We start from the raw sequence: 24962 nt of genomic DNA on the forward strand, positions 1-24962 counted from the left end.
TATTACTGAGAAGAACTATAGCTGTGGAGCACCAAATGGCTTCAGAACTAGGGACACAGAAGTTGTTTTGGGAGGGTAATTTTTCAGGGAGAGTTGTCTGGGGAGCACCAGCAATTACATGTTAACCTGAAAGGCAATATTTCTTTTGCAATTCTAGCTTTTGTTGGTCCTGGAAGCAGTTCTGGAAACAAGAAAGTGCCAGAGAGTGCTATCCACTATTCTAGTGAGTGTTCCTGCTTTATTGTCCAGCTTTTGAGTTTTCAGTTGATCAGTTTGACTTTTGATGAGCGATTGGAGTAGCACAGAAACGACACTGGCAGTTTTATTTCTAGCCTTACCAGATGTAGACCCTATTATAAACCCAATTTAACTGCCTGTTGTAAAACTCCTCTCAAGAGAATAAGAGCTTAATAAGTCGACACCACTCTCACTGGAGAGCCGCACAATTATTCCCAAGGACTAAAGTCAAAGTGATAAAACTGGAAAAAAATATGAACAGAGTCATCCCCTGTGGGAGAAGACACAAGAAAACGTATGAAAATGTTGTTCATATACCATTATGAGCACATATTATATGAATATGTTGTTATGAATGTATTACATGAATATATTGTTCATATTGTCATGGGAGAGGAGGACTAGGAGGGAGTCTTCTGGATATTCTTCAAGCCCTTGATATTTGCATGGTGCACGTTACTTAATCTTTTATTTTAATATTATGCATCTCTAGGGCAACAGTGTTGCTGCAGATCTGCTATTTCCTACCCAAAGTACTGGCTTAGCAAAATATGTTTGATGTTTTTGCACTGTAAACTTGTCTCTGGGTTCTCCCTCTAGTTCCACAGATACACACACACACACACGCATCTATATGAATATTAAATATTAATTGCATCAAGAGCCATCAAAGATGCTGTTTCTAAATATTGGGCAGGCATGACGGCTGATGCTGAGGAAAGCTGTGGGAATGCAGCGGCAGCTTCCCCTGATTTGAATGTGGCCAATCGCTGCCAAAAAAAAGATAAATGGGGAGAAACTGGGCTTATATATTTTCCCGGGAAAGCTTCTCTTCATTACATAATTCTTTCCTTTTCGCTTCTTGGCTGGGAAACACCTGTCAGGAAATGGCAGATGGTGGGAAATAATAAAAGGAAAGAAATGTCCTCATTTAAAAAGGAGATCTTGCATTTTCTATCCCTGGTTGTAAGTACTGTGGGGAATGTTACTGAATTATGTAACTCCTTGGTGTCTTTCTGGGCATACAATGTTAAAAGAGAAATAATCACTTCAGTTGCTGATTTTCAGATGAGTCTTGTTTTCAAAAAAGAGGAAAAAAAAAATTGCGTGTGTCAAAAATGTATTCCTGAAGCACGATTGTTTTGCAAAACCTTTGGGGACCATCCACACTGGGGGTCAATCATGAGTGTTTTGATCAAGATTACGGTGGTCTCAGTGGGGCGCTCTCCTACAGAAAAATGGGTGAAACTGGCTCCACAGGGCAGCACGCATGCCAGGGAAGGACTAAGGCTGGGGAAGGAAGGTGCCTAAATCCTACCTCCACAAAGGCTGCGAGCTTGAGGCTCATGGATGCGGGAGGAATAGGAGGAGTATCAGGTTACCCTGCTCCAGAGAAATTGGTGGTGTTTAGTGAAGTGGAGCTGGAGGTGCCTTTTGCTTTTGTGCACACGACTGCCTGTAGACGGAGCCAACGCAAGCCCGGGGCAGCAGGCAAAATGATGTTCTCCCTCTTTTGCAGGCGTTATCTTGCCAATTGTGATCACCTTGATAGTCATTACCCTTTCTGCCTTCTCACTGGTGGCTTTGTACAGAATGTGCCAGAAGAAAACTCCAGGTATTTGGTTTAATTTCTCGGGGGGGAAGGGGGGAGGGGCAGGAATCAATGTGCTTTTTTTAGTATTAAAAGATCTCCGGAGTCTTATTAGATTACCTTAACCATAGATGTTGCAGTAGTCTGATAGGGAACCTTCTTGTATTTTAAAGTATTTTGCTTAAAGTAGGAAAGTAACACTTCATTTTCAAAATCAGTAGGAAGAACAGAGGGAGCAAAAATGACTGCGATTTTTGGAGAATACATAATACCATAAAGCTTCTTGTTCGCGTTTTTGCAGCTACAAAGAGCTAAGAAGCAGCTGTGCTAACACAATCAATCAATAAGGTAGAAAAAAGCAGTGAAAACTAAGTTTGGGTATATTGTTTAACAAAATCACTATATTTATTTTATCTCTGTTCTAAATAGAGGCAAAGAAATATCAGTGTTTTCTTGTAGGAAATACCTGATATTTACATACATACACACAGTTACATACATTATATATAAGTAAAATTTTCCAGTTGCGGTATAATGTATATGGGAACAAAATACCTGAGCAAACAGTATTTTCAGAAACAGTCATTTTGACAGGTCAGCTAAAGCCAGTATCTGTTTTGATGCTGTCCATGAAATACTTCAGATAATGGGGTATAATTCCACTGAATTCCATTTGCCAAATGTTTCAAAGAGTTTTCTGAGTGGGCCACAAGCAAATGCAATTCTCCATTGAGTGAAAACACAGATTCGAATCCAGACTGTGGTTTTTCTCTCCCTGCGAGCTGGCATGAGTTAGGAGACCTGTGCAGAGCTTCAACTGTGAAATCACCAGGCCTTGGAAATATAAGCTCACAACAGGGCGTTGAAGCTGTAGACCAAGGCAAATAGTGTGTCGTAACCAATTTAGCCAATGACATGGAAAACCAGACCCAGATAAACAGAGGAAGTGTGATCCTTGCTTAGGAAATTACTGAGTATTTGGAGTCGAGTGGTAAAGACACAAGGTGAAGAACATTTCCTTGCCAGCCTCCCCCATGCACAAATGCCAGCAGGCACAGTACTAACAAATTCACTTGGAAGCTAGAGAGAGTAGATCAATAATTGTGGTGCTTCCCGCAGGATTTATTCAGTTCTATCCAGTGTGCTTCCCTTGTGGATGGAGAGCCCTGTGCCCAGTGCTATGGGGCTAGAATTGGCCCCGTGTCTCCGATGTAACCCCTTGGCCCCATCCATCTGCCCGCACTTGCACATAAGAGTAAAATATGATTCATTTGGGGGAGAAACACATTCCTCATCAGTGGGGATGACAGACTCTGTTCTCGGATGTCATGCCAGGTTAAACCCCCAAAGCATACAGTCTGGCAGCTTATTCTCTCACTCCGCTCACCCTGTATCTTCTAGCTCAGTTGTTCTTTACTCGAGAACCGTTGCATGCTCGCCTCCTCTGTGCCAGCTACCCGGGGATTTGGGAACTGCAGAGAAAAATGTGCTTCTGTTGTGCTCTTGCACAGGTCACGTTATTCTCCCTAGTTTTCAGAAGTATCGATTCAAGCAATATCAGTTCACTTTCACAGATGACATGGTTATCTTTTGGGAAGACAAATGAGAAAAATACCAATTGCCATTCAAGCTCGTTGACTGTGTTAATGTACTTAATGCCATACTGCAAAATCACAACTAAGCCTTGTGACAGCAACTGCAATAGCTATGTCTAAATGTTTACTTATCAGAGTTCCAGCAGTCAAAGTGATACTAACTTTGTTCCTTCTTCCAGAGAGACCAGAAAACGGCACTGAACAGTACGTTGAATCCTGTCTTTTCATTGCTTTGAGATCTATCATGGGGTACTTGTGAATGCAGCAGATTCTGCATGAGATTTTCTTTGATCTTTCTCTGTTTAAACATAATAAGTTGTTGCCGCCCCAAAGAGAAGTATCCTGATGAAAGTGATGCACTTGCAGTTATTGTACACCTGTATGCATGATAAGCAGCTGTTCCAGCATGGACAGAAATGTGATAGCTCTCAACTGTTTTGCAGTGGATCCTTTTGAAAGGGATAAATGGCTTATGCTGTGTCACAGGGCCAAATGGCCCAGTCTTTTTTCTCTTTTTTTCAATTTTTGCCCCGTTGATTGTGGCTTCCCCCCCGTCCCGCCCTGATCCTTTCCTATCTCCATTCTTTTGTTCATGTTTTCTGTTTTTAATGTTTTTTATTCTGGATTATTTTTCTCTTTCTTTTTCGTTGTCCCCCATTATTTAATTTCTCTCTGTCCCATCTTCTCTACTCTACTCCATTTGCAGAGGCTCAGTTAAAATAGTATCAGCATAAGGAGTTTCAGGAGCGCGAAACTGAGAAAGATCTATTAGAAGGTGTATACTAAAAGCCATTGGGTCTGGCTGTGGCCTGTTTTGCATGACCAAAAGCAATATTTGGGCTACTGATTTACTTGCTAGCCCTGACTCCCTGGATAGCTGAAGTGGTCTTTCTTGCAATTCAGCATGGCTAGACACCTTGTATTGACAGAGAAAAAAGATGACTCCCTCTTTTCTCCCAGATGTACTTCTGCGGAGCACTAGAATGAACCTGGAATCATGCAAATTGATTTATTACATATTTTAAGAGAAAGGCATTTTTTTCAGAGATATTGGTATATGGTGTTTTCCACCACCAAGACTTATGCATGATCCCATCCAAGCCCATTTCAAGCCCTCAAGTGTAGACTGGCATAGGTGCTGCCTTCTTCGGATCATAATCTTGGAGTTTTGTTTGGCTGACCGACATTCATGCTGAGCTGTATGCTGACTGTCTGCTTAAATGTTTTCTGGTTTCAACAGGGCCCAATCAGATAAAGAAGGAGTTAAACTTCTTTCTGTGAAGACAACTTCTCCTGAGACTGGTGAGTGTTTCCTCTGTGTGTATGTCTGTCTCTCTGAGCACAGAGAGGAACAGTTGTGGGATGTCATTTCCATTAGTAAAACCGTCTTCAGTTCCTGTCAGGCCAAAGTCACTGCAAACAGTTCCTCTGTGGTGCAAATCCCCACATCGGGAGCCTGTAGAGCTGCGGTGCAGCTGCACTGTGTGGGGTATCAGTATTTGGAAGTCAGAAGTATGATTGGTTTAGGGAAAATAATTTTTTAACATCATTGATGGTAAGTGATCTACAGCTGGGCATGTTCAGGAGTAACCATGATCGTGATATTTATCAGCTAGGTATCACTATACAAGGAAGTTTGAGGACTGGTAGTATCCCTGGGTCCAAAAGGTTTGGGAGTCAGTGCTGCATGTAAACAGGGCTCTGCTGGAGTTGGTGGCAGCAGCGTTCAGTCAGCCCTGTATCCAGCCAGCCTTTGCATACAAAATCCTACTCTCATTGCAAATTCCTCTGTCCTGTGCTTCACTGATCCAGTTTCTTGCAAAATATGTGTGTAATAAAACCCAAAGGAACAGAGGTTGTAGATAACATGCACAAAAGAAAGCAAAATCTCATCAATATAAGTGAAGAGATGGATGCAGTTATAGGTTCTGCAAGAAACAAAGTAGCAAAAATAAGATTTGAGGCAGAACAAAATTCTGACTAATCTTATTCCCAGCTATTCAACATTTAAAAAAAAAACAAACAAACAAAAAAAAAACAAACAAAGAAGAAACCTCCCATGGTAGTCTTAGTCGTGGTGAAACCTTCTCACTTCACCCATTGCAGTTCGCTTCCTCAGCCATGTAGGTTCCATCTTTGCTCCTGCGTCATCTGCACAAGTCGTCCAGGAAAAAGAGACTCTTACTTTATGCTTTTATAGGCTATTTTTTTAAGGTTTCTGGCCGTCTGTTTCCCCTAATGACATTCAGAGGTTGCCTGATAGCTGCCCTCCCTTTTCCTCTAAATTCTTGAGAAGTTCTCTGGAACACAGCGTTTGATCTGAACTGTCCTCTACTTCCTGGCGAAGCACAGTTTGCACTTTCCAGCCTTCTCTGCAATTCCCAGAAGATCTTGCACAATCCGAAAGACCCACAGGGCCACTCTGGCAGCCCTTGCAACAAACAGGAGATGTGTAAGGTCCCAGCAGCCGTGCAGGCACAGGGCAGCACACTAACAGGCTGGAGGAGGAGGAGGAGAAACATGCTCCATTGCAGGCTGCATCATTCTGTCCCACTGCTGCTGAGTAAATGCAAAGTATGCTTTGGCACTTCAATGACTGCACTTCAGAGCTTTGTGATCTGGGAACTTTAAATTTTTTTGTTTTGTTTTGTATATGTCTTTGGGAATAGACTTTTTGCTTTTCTTTAAGGGGTATTGAGTTCTGTGTATGTTTACATTTAAAACCCTAGTATTTTTTTTGAAAACTGAATGAAGTCAGAATCTGGACTCCATAGACATTTTTTTTGATTGATTCTGCCCTCATACTGCTCTCAACAATACAATAACTTCATTGGCAGCAGGAGAATTATTTGTGGTTTACAGCAGGGTAAATGAGAAAAGACACAGGCTCGCTGGTTTTTGGGGTTTTTTTCACAAGGTGAGGTCTGGTGCCTGTTAATCAGCTACTGGCTCACCAAGTATCTGAATTTCTTCCATCCAGAGGATGCTTGATATTCTTTTTTACTGAAGTATGATGTATGCATGCTATAATTGGAAGGTATGAGTCATAACCACTTAGAAGACAAGATTCTTGCCCTCTTCTCATTAATACAATTCATATTTGAACTAGCTACTGTTTTCACTTGAATTCTTACATCTTTATAAGTTTCAAAATTAAACATGCCTTCACAGAAATGGAAGTCCTGTTTTTTCCCCCAGTCTTTAGAGACACTTTACTTCTTCAATTAAAAGCACTCTGAAAGAAGGGCCTGTTTTCTTACAGAAATATTTGTCACTCATGCAGGTATTTTCGAATATGTTAGGATGCCTGCCCATTCGAATACGATTTACTTGCTTCATTAAAAGCTCAGGCATAAAGGAAAGTGTTTCTTGTAGTACAGATAGAAACTTGAGAAACGTCTGACTTGTGGTCCCTCTTAGAACTACCGAAAAACAATTGCACTGTGTAAAACTTCTTTACATGTGTTCTTGTTTTTCCTTTTTAGACACATAAAATCCAGCTCAATTAAAAAATGAATTCATTGTCCAACCATTTAGAAAGTGTGTATTATAGCTGCCTCTGATTGTATATACCAATAAAACTACAAAAAGTTTAGACTAAAACTAGGAAGTTCTTAAGAGCAGCCTTAACTTTACAGATAGACCTACATCATCTTCTCATTATCACCAGCCTGCTCAGCTGCCTAAGATCAAGCATACGTATAACAACATACAAGGATACATACAACATGCTTTGACATTTATTCAATTGAAGCTTAATTATAAGTATACCTTTTTAAAATTTTTACTTTTATTATTCCAAACAGAAGACCTTGAGATTGTATAATTGTTTCAAAAATGTGTAAAAACCATATATAAAAACCAAATAAGGATACGACCTACGAACTGCTCAAGCAGGCAACCTAGAAAAACCCGGTGGCAGTGTTGTGCGTGGTGTATCTTGATCAAATGTTAGGGTGAGTTTAATCTTGCCTTAATTTATCTATCTAAAAACTAAGCCAGCTGCACATAGTCAGTTGAAAGAGATATACGTGTCCAGAGGGCTATTTATCCCATCTGCCTTGGACATGTATCTTGAACTGGAATGAGCTGACCTATGGAGGTCCATTGACTACTGAAGGATCCTATTTTAGGACTTCTAAAATTAGGTTCTGATTATAAATTAAAAGAAAAAACTCCTTTTTCAGAAGCATAGCTGAATTAGATTTAATCGAGGATATTATTTCAAACACCTACAATTTATGTGAAAGAATACAGGAAAAGAACAGTTTTCAATTAAGCCTGGCCTAAAGTAACGTTTTTTAATCGAGCAATATCATCAGCAACACTAGGTAAAATTGAGATTTGATATTCTCATTTTTTAAAACTATTTTTAGGGAAGATGGAGTTGCAGATGGCTTATGAGCTCTAAGGCACCACTGGTTGAGAACTGATGTAGTAAAACAACAAACAGACAAAACTAAACACTTTTGAATTTTTCATGCATGTTTGCCAGTGAACTGGAACACCTGATGCAAGACAAGTGCCTGTACATGCTTCTTATGTGAACGTTCAACTTGGATAAAAATGCTCACGATACCGGAACAGCCACAAGATTGATAGTCTCAAAAATTTTACACTAATGCGCAAATACAGGATTTGCTACAGCCGTTCCATGTTGACTATACCGGCAAATTTAGGGTGGCTCTTCTGCAAGACAGAGCTCTAGAAAATCTACCTGCAAAATATTTCTTATTTGGGATTCAATATAGCCCACAGAACTGCATGTCTGGCTTGTCAGTGGCAGGTATGTTTCCCAAGAATATAAGATGGAGGGTTTTACTTGATGACTAAGAGATCAATACCATCATCCATGATGTTAATGATAAAGTATTGCCTATCTTGAAAACATATCTAACTTTTGCTGTCAGGGTTTGTGCATGTTTCACTGAAAACCAGTGAAGGTATTGATCACCTTTTAGGACTCCTGAAAAATGTTGAGGGATGAAAATTCTCAGTAACAGAAAGATTGAGGAATAGAAATTGGGGTAAGGTTAGTGCTTGCAGATGAATGACGCAGGATAGAAATTTTGATACCTGAGTAATGACTTGACAATTTTCTTTTATGGCCCTTGCCTGGAGTACCCATTCTAAGGCAGGTAAAATATATGAAGGGCCTTTATAGTAGCAGCACGCTAGTTCAATATTCGATATAAAGTCTCATCGGAATGTGGCAGGTGACATAATATTTCGGAGTTGTTAGGTATAATCCTGGCACCTAAGCATAAGCTGATTCATTAGGGCATGTTTTCGAACCAGTGTGTTCTCTTTTGCGATGATAGGGTGGGATATGACTTACTCAGCTTTTAGGGGTATTGTCTGTTCTGCATTGAATTTGCTGGAAGGACATTAAATGTGTCAAAGCTGATGTGGCTCAGATTTTGGTGAGGCACCTAGAATGGGAGGTGGCTGGAAAACAGTCCATGGTACATGTCTGCATCAGGGCTCCCCAAGACACTCACTGTAGACACAAATGAAAATTGAAGTGTTGCTACCAAAAAAAGCTGGGAAAATATACCAGGCAAACATCAATATTTGAGGAGACACCTGACCTGCCACACCTGAAACACCCTTAACTTGTTGTAATCACATGGAGGAAGGGATCAGTCAATTTCTAGAAGCGCTCTCAGATGGCAGCGCACTACAAAGTAATATGAACCAAGGATGCAGAACAGCCCCATATACTCCACATCTCTTCCAAAAATTGCTGTCGGTTAATGGTAATAACAACCTTAGAGCTGTTATCTGCTTCTTCAACTGGATGTACCTCCTGCCTGTAGATTTTCATAACATTTCTTGGGTGCGTCCCTTGCACAAGATGAGCTACCTACCTTGAAGATACGTGGGATTTCATGGCATAGGTTAATCAGACCCCATAACTTCAGTCACTTTTGAGATCACCCTAGTTTGTGCCTGCAGCATTCTTCTGGACTTCCTGAATTTCCAAAGCTGCCTCTGCAAAGGCTTTGAGGATTCCTAGCCTTCAATGTCAGAGGCTGACGACTGTACTATATGTAGTGACCAAGCACCAAAATCATCACAGAACAAAGAAAAAACCCTTGTTCTCATTCAGCACAAAAACTTGCTTTGGTCATTGGAATACACATGAAGTTCAGCACCTGATGAGACAGCCCACTGTGGTGCTAGGGTCTGGACCTGGAAAATCCTGTGGTCTTCTGAAATGATATGGTTGAACGACAATATCTTCATCACTGCTTTCCATGAATCTCCAAGTGCTGAGACTGTTTAATTAATCTACCTGTGGCTGTGGTAGAATGGGACAAATCTGGAGCTGCGGTAGAGGACTATTCCTCCTTGGTTTCTATCATGCTGAGCACACCTGAGCATGGACTGTGGCATTCAAGGAGGTAAGAAATCTTTGGTTTTTACCTCATTAGGGGTCCAACCCAGGGAAACTTACCCCTGACAGGGGGCATGGTTCCATAGCAGACCGTGGGGTTTCTCAACACGCGTTGGTAGTTTCATCTCTCTCTCATTTTGTCTTGGATCCAGGTGGATGCCTCTAGGAGTAGGTGAAGAAGCCAGGTCCCTAGGTGAGGCACTCTGTCACTGAAAATTCCCTTCCCTCCTCCTCTCACTTGCAAGATAAGCAATGCAGGTCAGCGGAGAGCAGCCTGCTGGCATGCTGCGTGCTTAGAAGCAGTAAGTGCGGGTGTTCCTACTAATGCGAGGATATGATATTCTTTTTCCTATTATGAGGTGTACTTTCAGTATCTTATTTTTCTCCCTGCAGGTAGAAAACCTAGAAGCTGCTTCATAGAAAAGGGTCCCCTCACAACAAAGAGATAGATCGAGTACCTGCTTCCCTTTCCTTCTCTTTCTAATTTTCTGATACTCTATTTTTTTTAACCTTGTATTGTATAATGGCCTGAAGTTGTGTTTTCTTTCTTCATAGAAACTGAAGAATAAACTTTCTCAGCTTTTTGCAGCTCATGGCTGGATTCTGTTTGTGTTTACTCACACCACAGATATCTGACTGCACACACACTTCCAGCTGAGACTTTTGGGCAAAATTGTAGTCAAAAAAAGTTAAATAGCATATACTTCTTTCTATATTTCAAATTCAGTTTGTGAGCTGTGCATATTTGCGAGAGTCTTTAAAGCAGTCTCTTAAAATCAGAGGCCACTGAGAATCGGATGATGTTTTCATCCGTGGAGCGTTTGGTAACTTTCCAACCTGAAAGTTTCTGAGATGTTCCTCTGTTGGGGGAGCCACCTCCCCTCCCTTTGCTGACTGTTCAGCAGCAATTGCCTTCCTATCCTTCACCTGAATGTTTCCATGGGCGCTCTTGCTGCTGTGGTGAATTGTACGGAACCTTTTGGCTTGCTGATGGTGGCGAGGAGCCGTTTGCAGGGACATGGGTGAAGTGCGTGGTGGGGGAGTGCTGCAGCACGTCACAGGTGCTGGACCCACTGGCCCACACCAAACCCAGCCAGCGCTTCCAGGCGCTGGGTCTTGCATAGTGTTGCTCTCCAGCATCTGTAATGCACCCCTGGTTTTTTTTAGTTCAGCATGGTAAAGATAGACTTTTACATTCCAATGTCTGCAGAGGTAGTTTTATACTTTTATAAAAAAATAGGTTTCTGCAATCGTATTTTATGAAAAACGTGCTTTAATTTTTTGCTCCAAACTGGTTTGCCACTTTCAAGCAATTTCTGAGCAGCAGATATTACAGTGAAATAACAGCACAACTCATTTTTTCTTACAGACAATGTAATCTGAGGTGCAGTACAACCAATTTCTTATGTCAAAGAATATTTTTTATATCCTTTATCTTCCAACTTTCCCAATAATGTCAAAGAGGGCTTTGCCCAGGTCAAAGACTTTCTGTACTCATATAGAGATATGACCTGTTAGCTCACTTTATATCATCATGTTCTGCTGTATATGTGTATTATGAATAATATATTCAGATTCTGAATCAAATGGGATGAGGGGGAGGAAGTTGCAGTGAGATCAATACAATAGTCTTCCACAAAGGTGAGACAGAGAAATGTTTGCTCCAGGGTTTAAAATTTGATTTTATACAGTCTGTAATTTCATCTGAGTGCGTGTCCATTGCTTATTCACATATATTGGCATCAAGATGCAACATTAATAGCCAGAAATTAGTATATTTGTGAGAGTGAAAAACCAAATCAAATACTGCACAAGTGAAATTTTAGTTAGGGAGAAAACCTTGCATTTTCGTTGAAGTATTATTACTTTCCTGGTTAAACATTTAACTTTGCAGAGTCCTCAGTATCTGTGTACTTAGTCTACTTCTCATGCTCTGAAAATAAGGAGAACCAGAAGTTATGAGTACAAATTTTTTCCTGTTACATCTTCTTTATCCTCATCCTTTTTAAGCATGACTCTTTTAGAGAAGGATGTGTGCAGTGTGTATTGGATCAGGCCCAGTGCCCACACTGCCAATTTACTTGGGTGAATCAGCGATCGGGGCTCCAAAAGAAGCGTTTGAGGGGTGACACATGGGAGGTTGTGTGTCTGAAAGACCAGTGCTGTGTTACAGTAGTTGCTAGAGTACCTTCTTTTTTAATATTGAAGCTGAGAAGCTATGATGTACCTGCTCAGATCCTGGACCTATGTAGCCCCAATGGCTAGCATGAGATGTGAAGGGAAGGATAACAAATAGGGAAGTTCAGCAATGCGTCCTCCGCTAGAGCCTTCCAGCAGTCTGTGGCTTGGAGGTGTCCGGAATCAGAGGTTGTATCTTTAATGCTTCATAGTTCTTGGTGGCTTTTACTTCCATGAATTTGTCTTACCCCCTGTGGCATCCATAGCTGCCAGCAGCAATAAGTTAGAAGGTTTAACTACAGATCTGTCTGTATTACGTGACCATAATGTCTAGAGACTTCAAGGTGCCTATGTCTTTGTGTTTACAATCCAATTTCAGACAAAAATCAACAAACAGGTGCAACTTTGGAGGATGAGAGGGAGAATAACAGGTTTAATGGAAGGGTTTGCTTGTAACTAAAACTTCCATGTCAGTATCTATCTGATTTCATTTTCCAAATATTCTGCCTGAGGCCTCTTTCTCAAACTGTGCATCATTTCTTTCAGTTTTTGTAGAAGTGCGTGATATATATGAGGTTGGCTTCTCGCTGCCCTCTGCCAACCTATATGAGCCCACAACTCCTCCTCCCTCAGGAGAGGTGTCACAAGGCAGGACCGCAGGTAAAGGGGGTCGCGTTGCACTTGCAGTAGCGCAGTTGACAGCGCTCTGTTAACCATACGAAATACTTTCTTCCAGTTCCTTTCATCTCCACTTTTTGCAGTTCACTCATTTACTTATCAAAGTAGACAAATGTGCAATTAACTTTCAACCCATTATCAAAAAATTATTGCCATAGTACCTATCAAATGGGATCAACTGATACTGAGAAGCTGATGGTTCAGGTCTCTCTTGATACCTTCCATCTCCTGGTGTGCGACACTGGAGTTTAAGTGTGTCACCCTCCTCTAAATGGATAACCCAGAATCAACAAAAGTCAATTTTTCACTGATGTAGTTGTCCAGCAATTTTGCTCTTGTTGGTATTAACTATACCCTTTCCCTCTCAACAACAGCCTTCAAACCGTGGAGGTAATCCATCTAGACTGGTTGAGCACTGCCACTGCACTGTGTATTTTCTCCATTGGCAAACAGTTTGGTGTGAAAGAATTTCTTCAATCAATTAAAATATCATCTGTTCTAACAAAATAATCAACACAAATATTTGTTTTTCATTTCCCTTATGGGAAGCAAGGTCTCATTTTTAGTGGGTGATGGTTTGGGGGCAAGTTTGGGTTTTTTTGCAGTATTGGAATTTATTTCTGTCAGTTAAGGCTATTTTGAGATCAATAAAACTGTCTTCCCACTTACAACTAACCTGAATGTTCTTAATTTGCTCTTTGTGTTGCAGCTGGATATTTAGCACAACATCAAACTGCTGGGCCCTGACACTCCAAAATTGTTCTAGACATCTCTCTCTGCAGTTTTAAGGTGTACTGCAGCCCCGTATCTAAAAGCCTGTGTTGCCCTTGTTCCTCTTGTCAGAGACCATCGGTGTGACCATTCCTTCTCCAGTATATAATCATTCTCTCATCATCACTGAACTGCTAGTTGGCACTAACGAGTATACAACCTGTGATGCAAACATCTTCAGACACATTTGCAATCACGGACTAGCGATAACTTGGTTTTGTCTCAGAATTCTTGCAGGCTCCTGCCCTCTTGGGAGTGCAGTGGCAAAGCAACGCAGAGCCACTTCCCTGCCTGCATCTAACACTCCATCGGACAGTCACTGGTATTATAGGAGGACGTTGACCCCAGCAATTGTTTGTGGCAGTTCACTATTTCCAGGGATTGTGTGTACAGCACCAGAAAATTTATGTAGGGCATGTGAAAATTTACACAGGGCACAAGACCATCTTCTGCGATCTCAGGGTCTTCAGTATGGCAAATTCACTGACCCTATCCTGACCGCCGCTGTCGGCAGGTACTGCTGGAGCAGTCTGCTCCTGCAGCCAGCGCTGTCTCACCCCTTTCACACTCTGATCCACAATGGGACGTTATCCAGGGAGCTACGCTGGATCTGGAGCCTCTCCTTACATGTTATTTTCCTGTGGGGCAAAGTATCAGTCTTCCATTAAGCGGTAAATCTGCTTAATTTCTAGCGTAGGCAGAGCAGCTAGCTGAGAGTGGAACTGATAATAAAGTATTGATATTTATTACTGTACTATTACTATTTAATATTATCTTCTCCACGGTAATATATTTTTCAATGAATTGCTCCTACACCTTCTTTTTTTAAACAATCTCTGCCAATTTCTCCTTTTCACGCCCTATTAAATCTTCTATTTCTGTATATTGAACAAGGAAAGTAAAAACATGCAGAAGGAAGAAATAAGTAAAAGCAAATTAAAAGAGAAATGGGTGTTCCTGAAAATCTCATTCTGTTATTAGTACAAAACTATACAATATTTGAACTGGTTCACTTTATTTTAGCTTTTCAAAACAAGATTTTTATCCAATAAAATCTTTTTACCTACCAAAGCTCTTGTGGAAATGCTTCAGGTTTTTTTCTACCAGAAACTTGTGATTTCCTTTTCTCTAAAAAATTATATTATGAGTTATTGAAGTAGTTGCTGAAGGCCTTTTTAGCTGAAATTTAACATCATCGGAACTTCTGAAGCTCTAACTTACCAACACTTTATAATGCTTTTAAGATAATTTTATCTAAAACTGAACACTCGGGAAGCGAACACCATTCCAGCGCATTATTGTTGAACAATTTTCAGTGTTTCTCATTGAACTCCATTAGATTCCAAGTTTTCTACTTGTCTCTGAAAAGCCCCTTTTTGCTGCCAAGAAAAGCTGCCTGGAAACCACTGAGGAATCTTTTCTATTTTCTTCAGGAGTGCAACTATTTAATTTGACTGCTAATTATTTAAATGTCTAATCAGTGAATTTGTTATAATCCTAATTTGTACTACAATTTTCAACCCCAGGCTATAGGTCATATGCAAGTTTTTTAATACTTATTCACTTTTGCTAGAATGTGGTACATCTCTTCGCATTCTTGCCTTTTGTGTATGCGTCAGGCATTAAATTGTCTCCCGCAGGCGAGCAGGGAGGCAGAAGGCAGTTTCCTAGAGGCATTTGGGTTTTCCCACTCTTGTGCCTGTTTCCACAGGGCTCTGCCCAGTCCGGGGATGCCACTCCCTGTTCATGTACGAATCTCTGACGCAAAGAAATCCCACTGCTGTTCCTGGGACACGCGTTTGGAAATAGGACAACTGTAAATGCATCCTCATCTGGATGCTTATTTGCCTGCCTATAATTGCTGGCAGCAGCTCCGCTTCTCCAGGGAAGGAGGAGTGAGAACTGTCTGTAATCCCTGACTGAAATTGTTAAACGCTCATTTTTCTGCTCTGGAGAAACTGAGCTGCTGTCAGCGATATCAGCAAAAAGTAATTTTATAGTTGTATCTTCTTTTTATAATTTAATGTTCTAATCATAGTTAAAAATTAATTAAAGTCTTACGCCTTTTCTAACCCCTTGAGAACTGCTTTGGAAATACTTTGTGGTAGTAACCCACCATTTGAGAGCAGATCATAGGGGAAATTGGCTATAAAACACAGAGAGAGTGGTAAAAACCTATAGCGTGGACAGTTTTTGCTGGTTAAGTAAGTCTGACAAGGAGACTGGCTGGTTTGTACAGTGGTTGGCGATGTGTTCCCACTAGACTCATTTGTTCTTTTGTCTTTGCATGTTTAACTGATGCAAATATATTTTCTGTTTCTTAGGAGAGCACTCATCTCAGGGGAAGAATAAAACCCGGCAACTCTTCACACCTCAGCAATAAATACGTAAGTTTATTGCTTTTATCTTACGTCCTGTAACATTAATGTTTTCTAGTGTTGGTAATACTTGTTAGTCTCAGTATTGTGCCATGTAACTAAACAAAAGGGTTAAAAATGCAAAACAGAAAGAGCAATAACTTAAACTGGCGGCAGCCTCGGTGGTTCAAACAAAGCTCAGATTGGACACGCTGTCACAGAGCCCCAGGCAAACCAAGGGACTGAAGAAGCTGCCACCTTGTAGAAGTAGACCTTCACAGGCATAGCATTTGGCTTTAACCGTTCAGCATTTCCTGGCTGTAATTCCCCAGGTGAGTTTTCTTTTTGTTTGTGTGAGAAGTAAGAGATTTTTGAAGGCGGCTACCTGTAAAAAAGGGAACTTGGTACCCAGAAGAGTTCAGCTCCTTTCGTTTCATGAAAAATCTGCATCCATTCCACATCATGCAAAAGCAAGCGCTTTCGTTGAGGTGGTTTAATATGGCTCGGTTGCTAACATGCAAAACTGGCAGGTGTTGGACAGTATTTTTATGTGTGCGAGGGCAGAGGCCGTCAGAGCACCTCTGAAACCCGCTGTTTGTGATGTGGGCGCCGCATTTTCCTTCATGTACGAAGCTTTCTCAGGCACCACAATCTTCTCTTCCCATGGAGCTGCTTCTCTCATTGGTGGGGAAATGGGGTCCTTTTAAATGGTGGGAGAAGGAAGCGGCTGCAGGAAAGGGGCAGGCTGTGGGAAGGGCCATCTGTGACCAGGGTAGTGCAGGGAGATTGAGGAGAAGGATGGCCTGAGGAACTGTCACAGCACACGTGGGATGGACTGGACGGAGGCAGCTATGTTGGGCCCAGACGAAGCCCAGTTTTCCACCATCACTGGGATGAAGCCCCTCTAGATTACGTCCTATCACCCTCTACTGAGTGAGGTTGACCAGAAATGTGGAGAGACCCTTTTGCAAAATATCTTTGATGTTTTTGGCCTATTCTCATTTCCACCAGGATGTACAAATTGAGCTTTCCTAATGACAACAGTAAGGACAAAATAACCTTCTTTGTCCCTTGAATTAGAGCAGCAGAATGCAATTTTGCCTACATTACTGAAATGCCGGAGGTGGTTCTGTTTGTGTAAGTGCAGGACAATGTTCTGGACAATGGATTTACTCCTAATTGTCTACCCCATATTGAATTTACTCTATGGCGTCCATTTCAGCTTACTCTTATGTTCCTGAACAACCTTACCTGGAATAATAATCTTGAGATACTGTTGTCATTTCAGATGTGAAGCACCCTGTTTTATCACAACACACAAGAACATCCCACCAAAGTTGCAGTTCCACAGGAAATGTGGAGCAGCTGAAGCTTTTTACCAGGCAGGACACTTGCGTTAATGACCAGCTCTTGACTTCTAAAGCTCAAGTGTCTCCTGTCCCTTCTGGAAAGACACTTAATTTTTTGATGGCTTAATAACTGGTATATCGTATGTATTTATTATTTTCATATATAGTAAAAGCAGGAAAATTTTCAAGAAGGTTGAAGAGAATGTAAAAATCAGGTGATGTTTGCATAGTAGTTATTAGAAATGTTTTCTGCGCATACAGGAAGGAATATGTTAGCATACTTTGTTGAAATTATGGTAGGTAGGGTTCTTTTAATTGTATGTAGCAAAATACAAACAGGGCCTGACCCTTGAAACAGTACTGGGCAAATTGCCACTATGAAAATTAATTCAGTGATTTCCATGAGACTCCTCACTGTAGCACACGTTTGGCTTGCCATAAACGTTTACAGGATGGGATGTCTGGGTGAAATGTTGAAGTGTGTGCTTTTTTCTGTGAAGGGGGGAATATACCTTGCACTGAGGCTCTTTGAAGTTCTGTAAATTACTGAATATGATCCTTGTAATGTAGCAGGCAACATAGTTTATTTTCACCTGTTCCTTGGCTAATTGCATTACGTGTGCTATAAATACGTCTCCTATATAGCCTGGGGCGCACAGAGGGAATCAGCAAGATAAGCAATTTTACAGATGAACCTTCTTCCCTCTGTTCTGAGTCATGCATGGGATTCCTGAGGGCTATTGAATAACTTTGGAAGTTTAAAGAGTGTTTCAAGTGCTAATTACAGACTTTCTTAATTTGTACAGAGCTGGCAATTCAAAAATATCAAGTAGTGCTTCTACCTGCATGTATCCTACTTTTCTAGAACTATAAATGTTTGAAAATTGTATTACGGTCAGCATCTGCTCAGTCTCAATCCACTGACTCTGATAGCGTGCCAAGAACCTCCATTGTTTTATCGGCAAATGGAAAGAAGACAACTGGTGGTGTAAGTGCAAGGACCAAGAGCCAGGACGATGATCTAAGTTTTGATACCTGTTGATATGATGCTTTTGAGGAACTTCTCTCTCTGATTTCCCTCTCTGAAATAATAAAACTTTCCTAGCAGTATGGTAAGAGATTGAGCACATTTGTTAGTTCATGTTTATACACAAAGCTGAAAAGCGTTCATTGCCCTGTGCTTGACTGTTGCTCTTATTTCCACTTTGATGGGTCTAATAATTCTCTGTCTTAGTGGCACCAAGAGAAGCTTTTGATGAAGCTCTGTAAAAGATGAGGAACCAACAAGGGTCCTTCATGCTGCAGCTGAACTTATGTGGTTTGTTCAGGTATTTCTGGATCACTTGGGTTGCTCAGGAGCAGGGGAGTCTTGGATGCCTACTTTGGAAAGGTCAGGCCATCTAAAATACGCTAATTGGCCTCTGGAACTATTGAGATTCCTGATTGCTGAAGTTTCCTATGAAAAAAGCAATCATTGTGGATTTTCATGTTGATTTAAAAAAAAAAAAGGGTATTTTGTAGCATGTTGCATCGTACTGGAAGGACAATAGAAAAAAAAAGCAGAGAAAGATCGTGAAATATATATATGTTTCTGCAAAATTTGTTCAGGAACTACCATGGTGTGTCAAAAAAAATTAACTGCCTATTAAAAGTTATTCTCTTTATTAAGTGGCTCTTATTTTTCTCTTTGCAGAAATGCAATTCATTACCCATATGAAATGCAACTATTGTTCATTACTCTGCATTCCCATCGCACAGAGTGAGCTCAACTCTTTACAGTGAGCCTAGAGAGCAGACACTAGAAATTTGTGGTGGCAGGGGGAGCATGAGACCTTGCAGAAGGCATGCTGGGGGTGGCAGGCGGAGTACAGAACACTCCTCCTCGTTACAAGAGTTGATGGGGAGAGAGCGGGGCTCACTGCAGATCTTGGTACGGGAAAAGTGAAAAACACCACAACAGGGGAAGATGTTTGGGCTTTTCATGATAAAGGGCATGGCAGACAGCAAAGCTCTCATCGGAGGGCTGGAAAACGAACCTCAAAATGACTGGCTTGTGTGAGTGTATGAAGCAAAAGAGGTGGGTTTAGTGGAGAGCAGAAAAGAAGAACCTGTGATCCTCTTAACCCCTGAGGCAACAGAGCTTGTGGTAAAGGGAAATGTGTGACCTTTGTCCTTCCTTGTGAAGGATCAGGAGGGAACTGACGTTTGTACAAAGAAAAGAAGACAGATTTGCTTGAAGGGTATCTGTAAAGAACAGAAAGGATTTGGAATAATGTTTGGGGCTCTTTTTTCTTCAAAGCTGGAGATGCTGGAGTTGGCTTTAATGGGAGGTGACAAAGTGACTGCAAAGAGAACTCAGTTATTAAAGAAGTTACACGCAATGGCTCAGGCAGATGAAAAAGAAATGAAAAATCAATTCCAGTTGTCTGGCTCAACAGCTCTAGTGTAATACACGTCTGAAAGATCCACTCGAGTTTTTCTAGTCACTAGCATGGTCAAAAAAAACCAAACAACCAAAAGCAAAAGTTGTTCCTCCACACGTGAGGTTTGTCTGTGTGAGGATACCTAGGAAAGTGGATCTACATTTGTAAAATACTTTCCACTAAAGTTTCGCTAAATCTAGTGCAGACAGTCCCACCTAAACTGAGTGTCCTTCAGTTTCTGTGTCATCATCTGCTACAGGAGTGAATGACGTCCACTTCAGTGTGGAATGAGCATGCCCACGCGAATGTGATTGAACTGGATCCACTTTCAAATTAGTTCAGCTCACGAGTTACTAGTTAAACAAGTTTTTGGGTCAAGCATATGATTCTGATCTACGTGTGACAATCCAAGACTAAAGAACAAAACTGGCTGGCAAAGACTTTGTTTGGGGTACTGCTAGTCACCGTCAGTAAAGCCTGCGAAGCTCAGGTTTGCCAGGAAAAAGGTATTTTCAGCACTGTCCACCTCAGGCACAACTTGGGAAGACGAGTCACGGTCTTCAAGGATAGAATCATAGACTTGCCTAGGTTGGAAGGGACTTTTCAGATCATCTAGTCCAACCATCAACCGAACTCTGACAAAAAACATCACTAAACGATAGAAAATTTTTCCTGACCCCTTCCTAAAATCCTAACCCTGTTCCTTTAAAAGTCTCGCAATATTTTGGGAGCGGCCAGCTGCATTCAGCACACTGGGATTTTGGATCCGCTCCCAAACAAGACAGGTGGGCACTAAAAAAAAAAAAAAACCAAAAAAAAGGTGTTGTACAGTGTATTGACTATTGGCTTTCTATTCTAAGATGCTGTATCGAGCAACTTATTTGACTCACATAAGAGAAAAAATACCACAAAGAAAAAGACTTTGATCATTATTTACAGGAAAAAGGTCCAGAAATGAGAAAACAGCATAGAAAAATGAAAATAATAATTTCTTAAAAGTAGGGGCTGAAGAGGTAGGTATTAGGTGCTTTAAAAAATCCCCCAAGCAGCTGATTAGCCTCCTAAGTATTTAAATATTTATTTTTGCATGTTTGGCTGAGGGTCTTGTGTGAGCTGCTCATGAACGGGTCAGCCTTTTGTTCATTTTTTTGCTTATTGGATCACAGGAATCGTTCCGGCCCTTGACACCCTGGGGTCTGTGGACGGGACTATTTACAGGCTGCTTCTGGCACTGCTCAGAAAGGTGCTTAAATCAAAACTATTCCTCGGGGGCCGTCTGTTGGGTGTGGGAAAGCCGCACTGCCCGCCGGCGAGGCCGCTGTGAGGGGAGGCAGCGGCACCATCTGGATGCTTCGCCCTCCAAAGCCCCCAAAGGCTTGTGTGGTTTTGAAGCGACTCCACCCCACTGAAGAGGGGTGAACCATTTAACTGCACACCGGTGCGCAGTTGGCTGAGAGAAGGGGGTAAAGCACACGCTTCTCGCTGGCTCGGGATGGGGAGAGGGTTTGCAGCATCTCTGGGATGCCTCGGTTGCCAGCACCCCTCTGCTGACCCCAGGATCTGGATTTTCTGCTGTGCCCCGCGGTGGCAACGCTGCTGTTTGCAGCCTGCCCTTCAATTTTTGGGAGAGGGAGCAGCCCAGTGTGCTGGCTATTGACTTGCTGTTGGATTTCTGCAGCGCCGGAGCATCCCCGGGGCTCCCTGGCCGGAGCATCCCCTGACCCAGCTGCTGCCCTCCGGCACCCCGGGCACCTGCAGCACACTGCGCCCTGCGGGCAAAGGGCTCTCCTCGGGAAGCTTTAAACATATGTCCTGGGACCTCTCCGGCACCATTAATTATGGCTCCTCAATTTCTTCAAATGAGGACTCTATATGTAATAAAATAAATGAGCTTAAAGATTACTCTATTGATTCCCAATTGAGGCAGCTTTTCAGTTTATGGCTGAGGGCAACCTATAAAACAGAGGCTTTAATTAACCCTGGCAAATGCAGCCCATGTGAAATGCCAATACCATCAAAATACTCATCACAGACAGATGAAGGATCTTCTCAGCTCACTTTTTTCCACCCTGCACGCTATCCTGGGTGAAGAGCCGTGGCAGAGGCACTTCACCAGGCTGTGCCGGGGCCAGGGCCAGAAATCTCTCTGCTCCCACCAGCATCTTCGTTGCTGGAAGTGCCAGCTATACCTGTTGACATGCCTGTCTGTTTGACGACTTCTTAAGGGCTGGACTAGATGACCTTTAAAGGTCTCTTCCAACCCAAACCGTTCTATGATGCTATGATTTTATCCACCCATGGCTTTGCTGGCAGCCAGGAGAAAGACCCACAAGCAGCCTGCCGGTTGCCTGCAAAGGACACCAAGAAGGTCCTGCTGGGGCATGGGGACTCCACTCCATGGTGGGCAGTTTTGGGGCTGTCCTACCGGCAGCTATAGATAAGCCTTTGTCTTGTGGCTGCCGCATTGTGCTGTACCAGTTCCCTGGAAGGATCTCCTGTAACTTAAGGGTATGGAGCAGCTTCAGGTGCTGCGCAGAGTTTAGTCCATTATTTGAGATTAAAGCTACTGTGGTGCCTCAGCAGGGCAGCCCCAGCATGAGCTCTGATGTGCTTCAGGACACTCACAGGTGGCAAAATTCATTTCTTTTATCAACAGCGCATGATCCAGCCTTTTCATCCACCTCTTTTGGTCCTCATGGGCAGCCCTTTACAGAGGAAAAAAAAAAAGATGCACTTTCTGCCCAACTTGTTGCAAGCACGGGATGGGGTCCGTGTCGCACCCGTCCCACTCCCTCGGTTTCTGCCCCTGCCCCGTGGCTGCCATTGCTCCCTGTGCTGTGTCACAGCCTGACAACAGCCCTTTCCTTCCAACCTGCCCTAGGGATTTGGGCCTGCAGCATCTTCTGGGGAAGCGAAAGGAGCAGCACTCAGGACCTCTGGCCAAGGGCAAGCCACAAGCCTGCCTTAGGGAAACCGCGCCGCGCAGCCTCGCACGGAGGGGTTTCTGGAGCAGAGTTGCCAGCTTTTGGGGCCACATCGTAGCACTCGAGGGAACAGCACTAAACAGTGCAACTACAGAAAACCCCACCAAAAACATCACCGTTAAATAAAACTGGGAGGGAAGACAGGACTATGAGGGCAAGGAGCATTTCCCTGGTTTTCCTCTCTGCTTTCCACAGTGCATTAATTTTTTCCAGATGTGGTGCTTTCTGATAGAAAAACAACTGTGTTATTGTGCTCTTTATTATTATTAACAACTTTCAGCTTTCTTATTACATCAGTAGGACACTTCCCCGGTCAGGGTTGCTGTTCTTCTAATGAACGTGGCTCATTTGTCTCCTTCCTTCCCTCCCTCCCTGCTCTGCTTTTTGTCTGCCTGCTCTTTGGGTAGTAATTTGATGTGTTGAGCTCTCACCACCTCCGCTGCCCCCGGGGCTGAAGTTCTGACGATGCTAAACAATTAAAATGCAATGCAATTACCGGCAGTACAGAACAGCAGAGAAAAAGCCGGCAAAAATTCAGCCGTGCAGAACACTGTAGAGACTGTGTGGCTGTCAGTCTCCGACTCCAGGAGATAATTTGGTTTTTCTAAGAAGCAATAATTGAGCCTTTCACGTGTGCCACGGTTATGAACTAGTCAAAAGCCTGTTTGCTGTGCACCCAGGAGCACCAGATGGATTGGATAATCCCCGCAGCTTTTCGGGGGCTGCCAGCTTTACACTTCAAGCCTTTTCTAGCTCCTGTATTTGTAAGTTATTCTTTTGACAGCTTTTACGCATACAAGCGCCTTGTCTGGATTTAACTGGCGAAGCGAGGGAGGAAGGATGAGGAAGACAATGCGAAACAAAACCTGTGTAGCTGGGGGGAGTCCAGAGCCAGCGCTGAACTCTGCTGCTCACATCCACCCCAAGAAAAACCCAGGGGAGAGACAAAACTGTCTCCAACCTTCAGCCCTCAGGTTACGGTAAGCGTCAGGACGCGGCCGCAGGTGCCCCGCGCCAGCTGGTTTGATCACACTCAGATACTTCCAGTCCTACATTCATGAACCCCAGGCATACATTTCCAAAGAAGAGTTAGTGCAAGGGAGCTCAGCAAAGAGCTGCTACTATCAAAAAAGTAACTGGAAGGAGCCTTTGCAGCTGGGGTTCGATGGCTCAGCTCGGCGAAGCACACAGCCCGTGCAAAGGGCAGCGAGGAGGTGATTGCGCGTACCTGCAGCCGCTCTGCACAGAGAGCGCGGAGCATCAGGGCTGCCCGGACTTGCAGGTCAAATCCCAAAGGTGAGTGACAGAAACCCCTAAGTGCTCCCTCTGCTTAGCCAGAGCCCCTGCTCACGGCAGGGAGTCAAAGAGGCTCCCACCTCTTTGGGAAAGCACCTCCTGGGTACAAACTCCCCATGGCTGCCCAGGGCAGCTCCTCTGCCCCACGCTTGCCGGGCTGGCTTCCCGCTCCCTTCCTCACATCCCAAAGTCTGTGGTCATTCATTAAAGACGTGGCCAGCAATGGCTTAATCCTCTTGCACTGCAGTGATTTAACCTCGTGCCCAACGCACTGCAGGAGGGTCCTAGCCTAGACGTCCGGGAGATGGGGATAACCTGGGACCGGGGTGTGAACCAGGCCACGCTTTCATGCTGGTTAAGCCGGGTACTGCTTTACAAGCCAGGGCAAGTTTTCATCCTCTTGTGCCATACTATGCCTGGCCAAGAAGCTGGGAGAGACCCTGAGGCACTCACCGCACTGGGGAGCTGACCTGGAGGCACATATGTCCCCCATCACCCTGCTCAGTTCCTTCAGGTGCTGCTACTCTGTGATCACCAGGGAAATTTGGCCCTGTGCACTGCCCTCCCTCCCTCACAGGTAGGTTACTTATTGCTGGGGCTGCTTTGTACCCTCCTCCATGGAAATAAGTGCTGCTGTTTGCAAAGGATGGAGACTCTGAGGTGTCTTCCAACCTCCAAAAACACGGATGCACTTGGGCCCCCCATGGCTGCCCAGGCTTGGTTGTTAACTTAGGAGCAGGAAGGCTGAGCTCAGGCAGGAGGGGTTTGCTGGTCCCTGATGGATGGCAATGGCGTCTCACTGAGTAACTACAGCAGGTGAGGGGGGAAATTGTTATTATCCTGTACCTGTGTTTCCTCTCTTTCTGAGAGCTGCCGCTTTCAGCTGTTCCCTCAGGCAGTCTGCTTCTGCCCTTCTCCAAAACCTCATGGTGCTACAACGGGGAAGGCACCTGCATCTCTCTGGGCTGGGTCTGATGCCCTTGCAGAGCCACGAAAACATCTGTGTACCAAGAAGAGCTATTTGTGATGGGCACAACCTGGCCCTCTCCGCACAGCCACTGTTGACCTCTGTACCTGAAAAAGAAAATACAGCTCTTAAAAGC

The 24962-nt window shown here is 43.2% G+C and overlaps 1 protein-coding gene and 1 long non-coding RNA gene across 4 annotated transcripts in view; both read left to right on the forward strand.

Moving 5' to 3' along the window:
* The window catches only part of EMCN (endomucin), a 57408-nt gene extending 38584 nt beyond the window's left edge, over positions 1-18824 (forward strand). The window contains exons 7-13 of one of the 3 annotated variants that reach the window (XM_074589481.1): positions 158-223; positions 1757-1852; positions 3603-3627; positions 4664-4725; positions 12548-12661; positions 15775-15837; positions 17096-18824. In XM_074589481.1, coding sequence (XP_074445582.1) covers positions 158-223; positions 1757-1852; positions 3603-3627; positions 4664-4725; positions 12548-12661; positions 15775-15833 — 422 coding nt within the window. In that variant the 3' untranslated portion in view covers positions 15834-15837; positions 17096-18824. Of the gene's footprint in view, positions 1-157; positions 224-1756; positions 1853-3602; positions 3628-4663; positions 4726-12547; positions 12662-13388; positions 13564-15774; positions 15838-17095 lie in introns of those variants that run through there. The other 2 variants (XM_074589483.1, XM_074589482.1) reach the window with 2 other exon arrangements.
* LOC141744150 (uncharacterized) lies at positions 7800-10414 on the forward strand. Its single transcript, XR_012587348.1, has 3 exons — positions 7800-9830; positions 9976-10125; positions 10217-10414. It is a non-coding gene; the product is annotated as an uncharacterized LOC141744150 (long non-coding RNA).
* Positions 18825-24962: the final 6138 nt, after the last annotated feature.

This window comes from Larus michahellis, chromosome 5 (assembly GCF_964199755.1).
Source record: "Larus michahellis chromosome 5, bLarMic1.1, whole genome shotgun sequence".
Classification (NCBI taxonomy): domain Eukaryota; kingdom Metazoa; phylum Chordata; class Aves; order Charadriiformes; family Laridae; genus Larus; species Larus michahellis.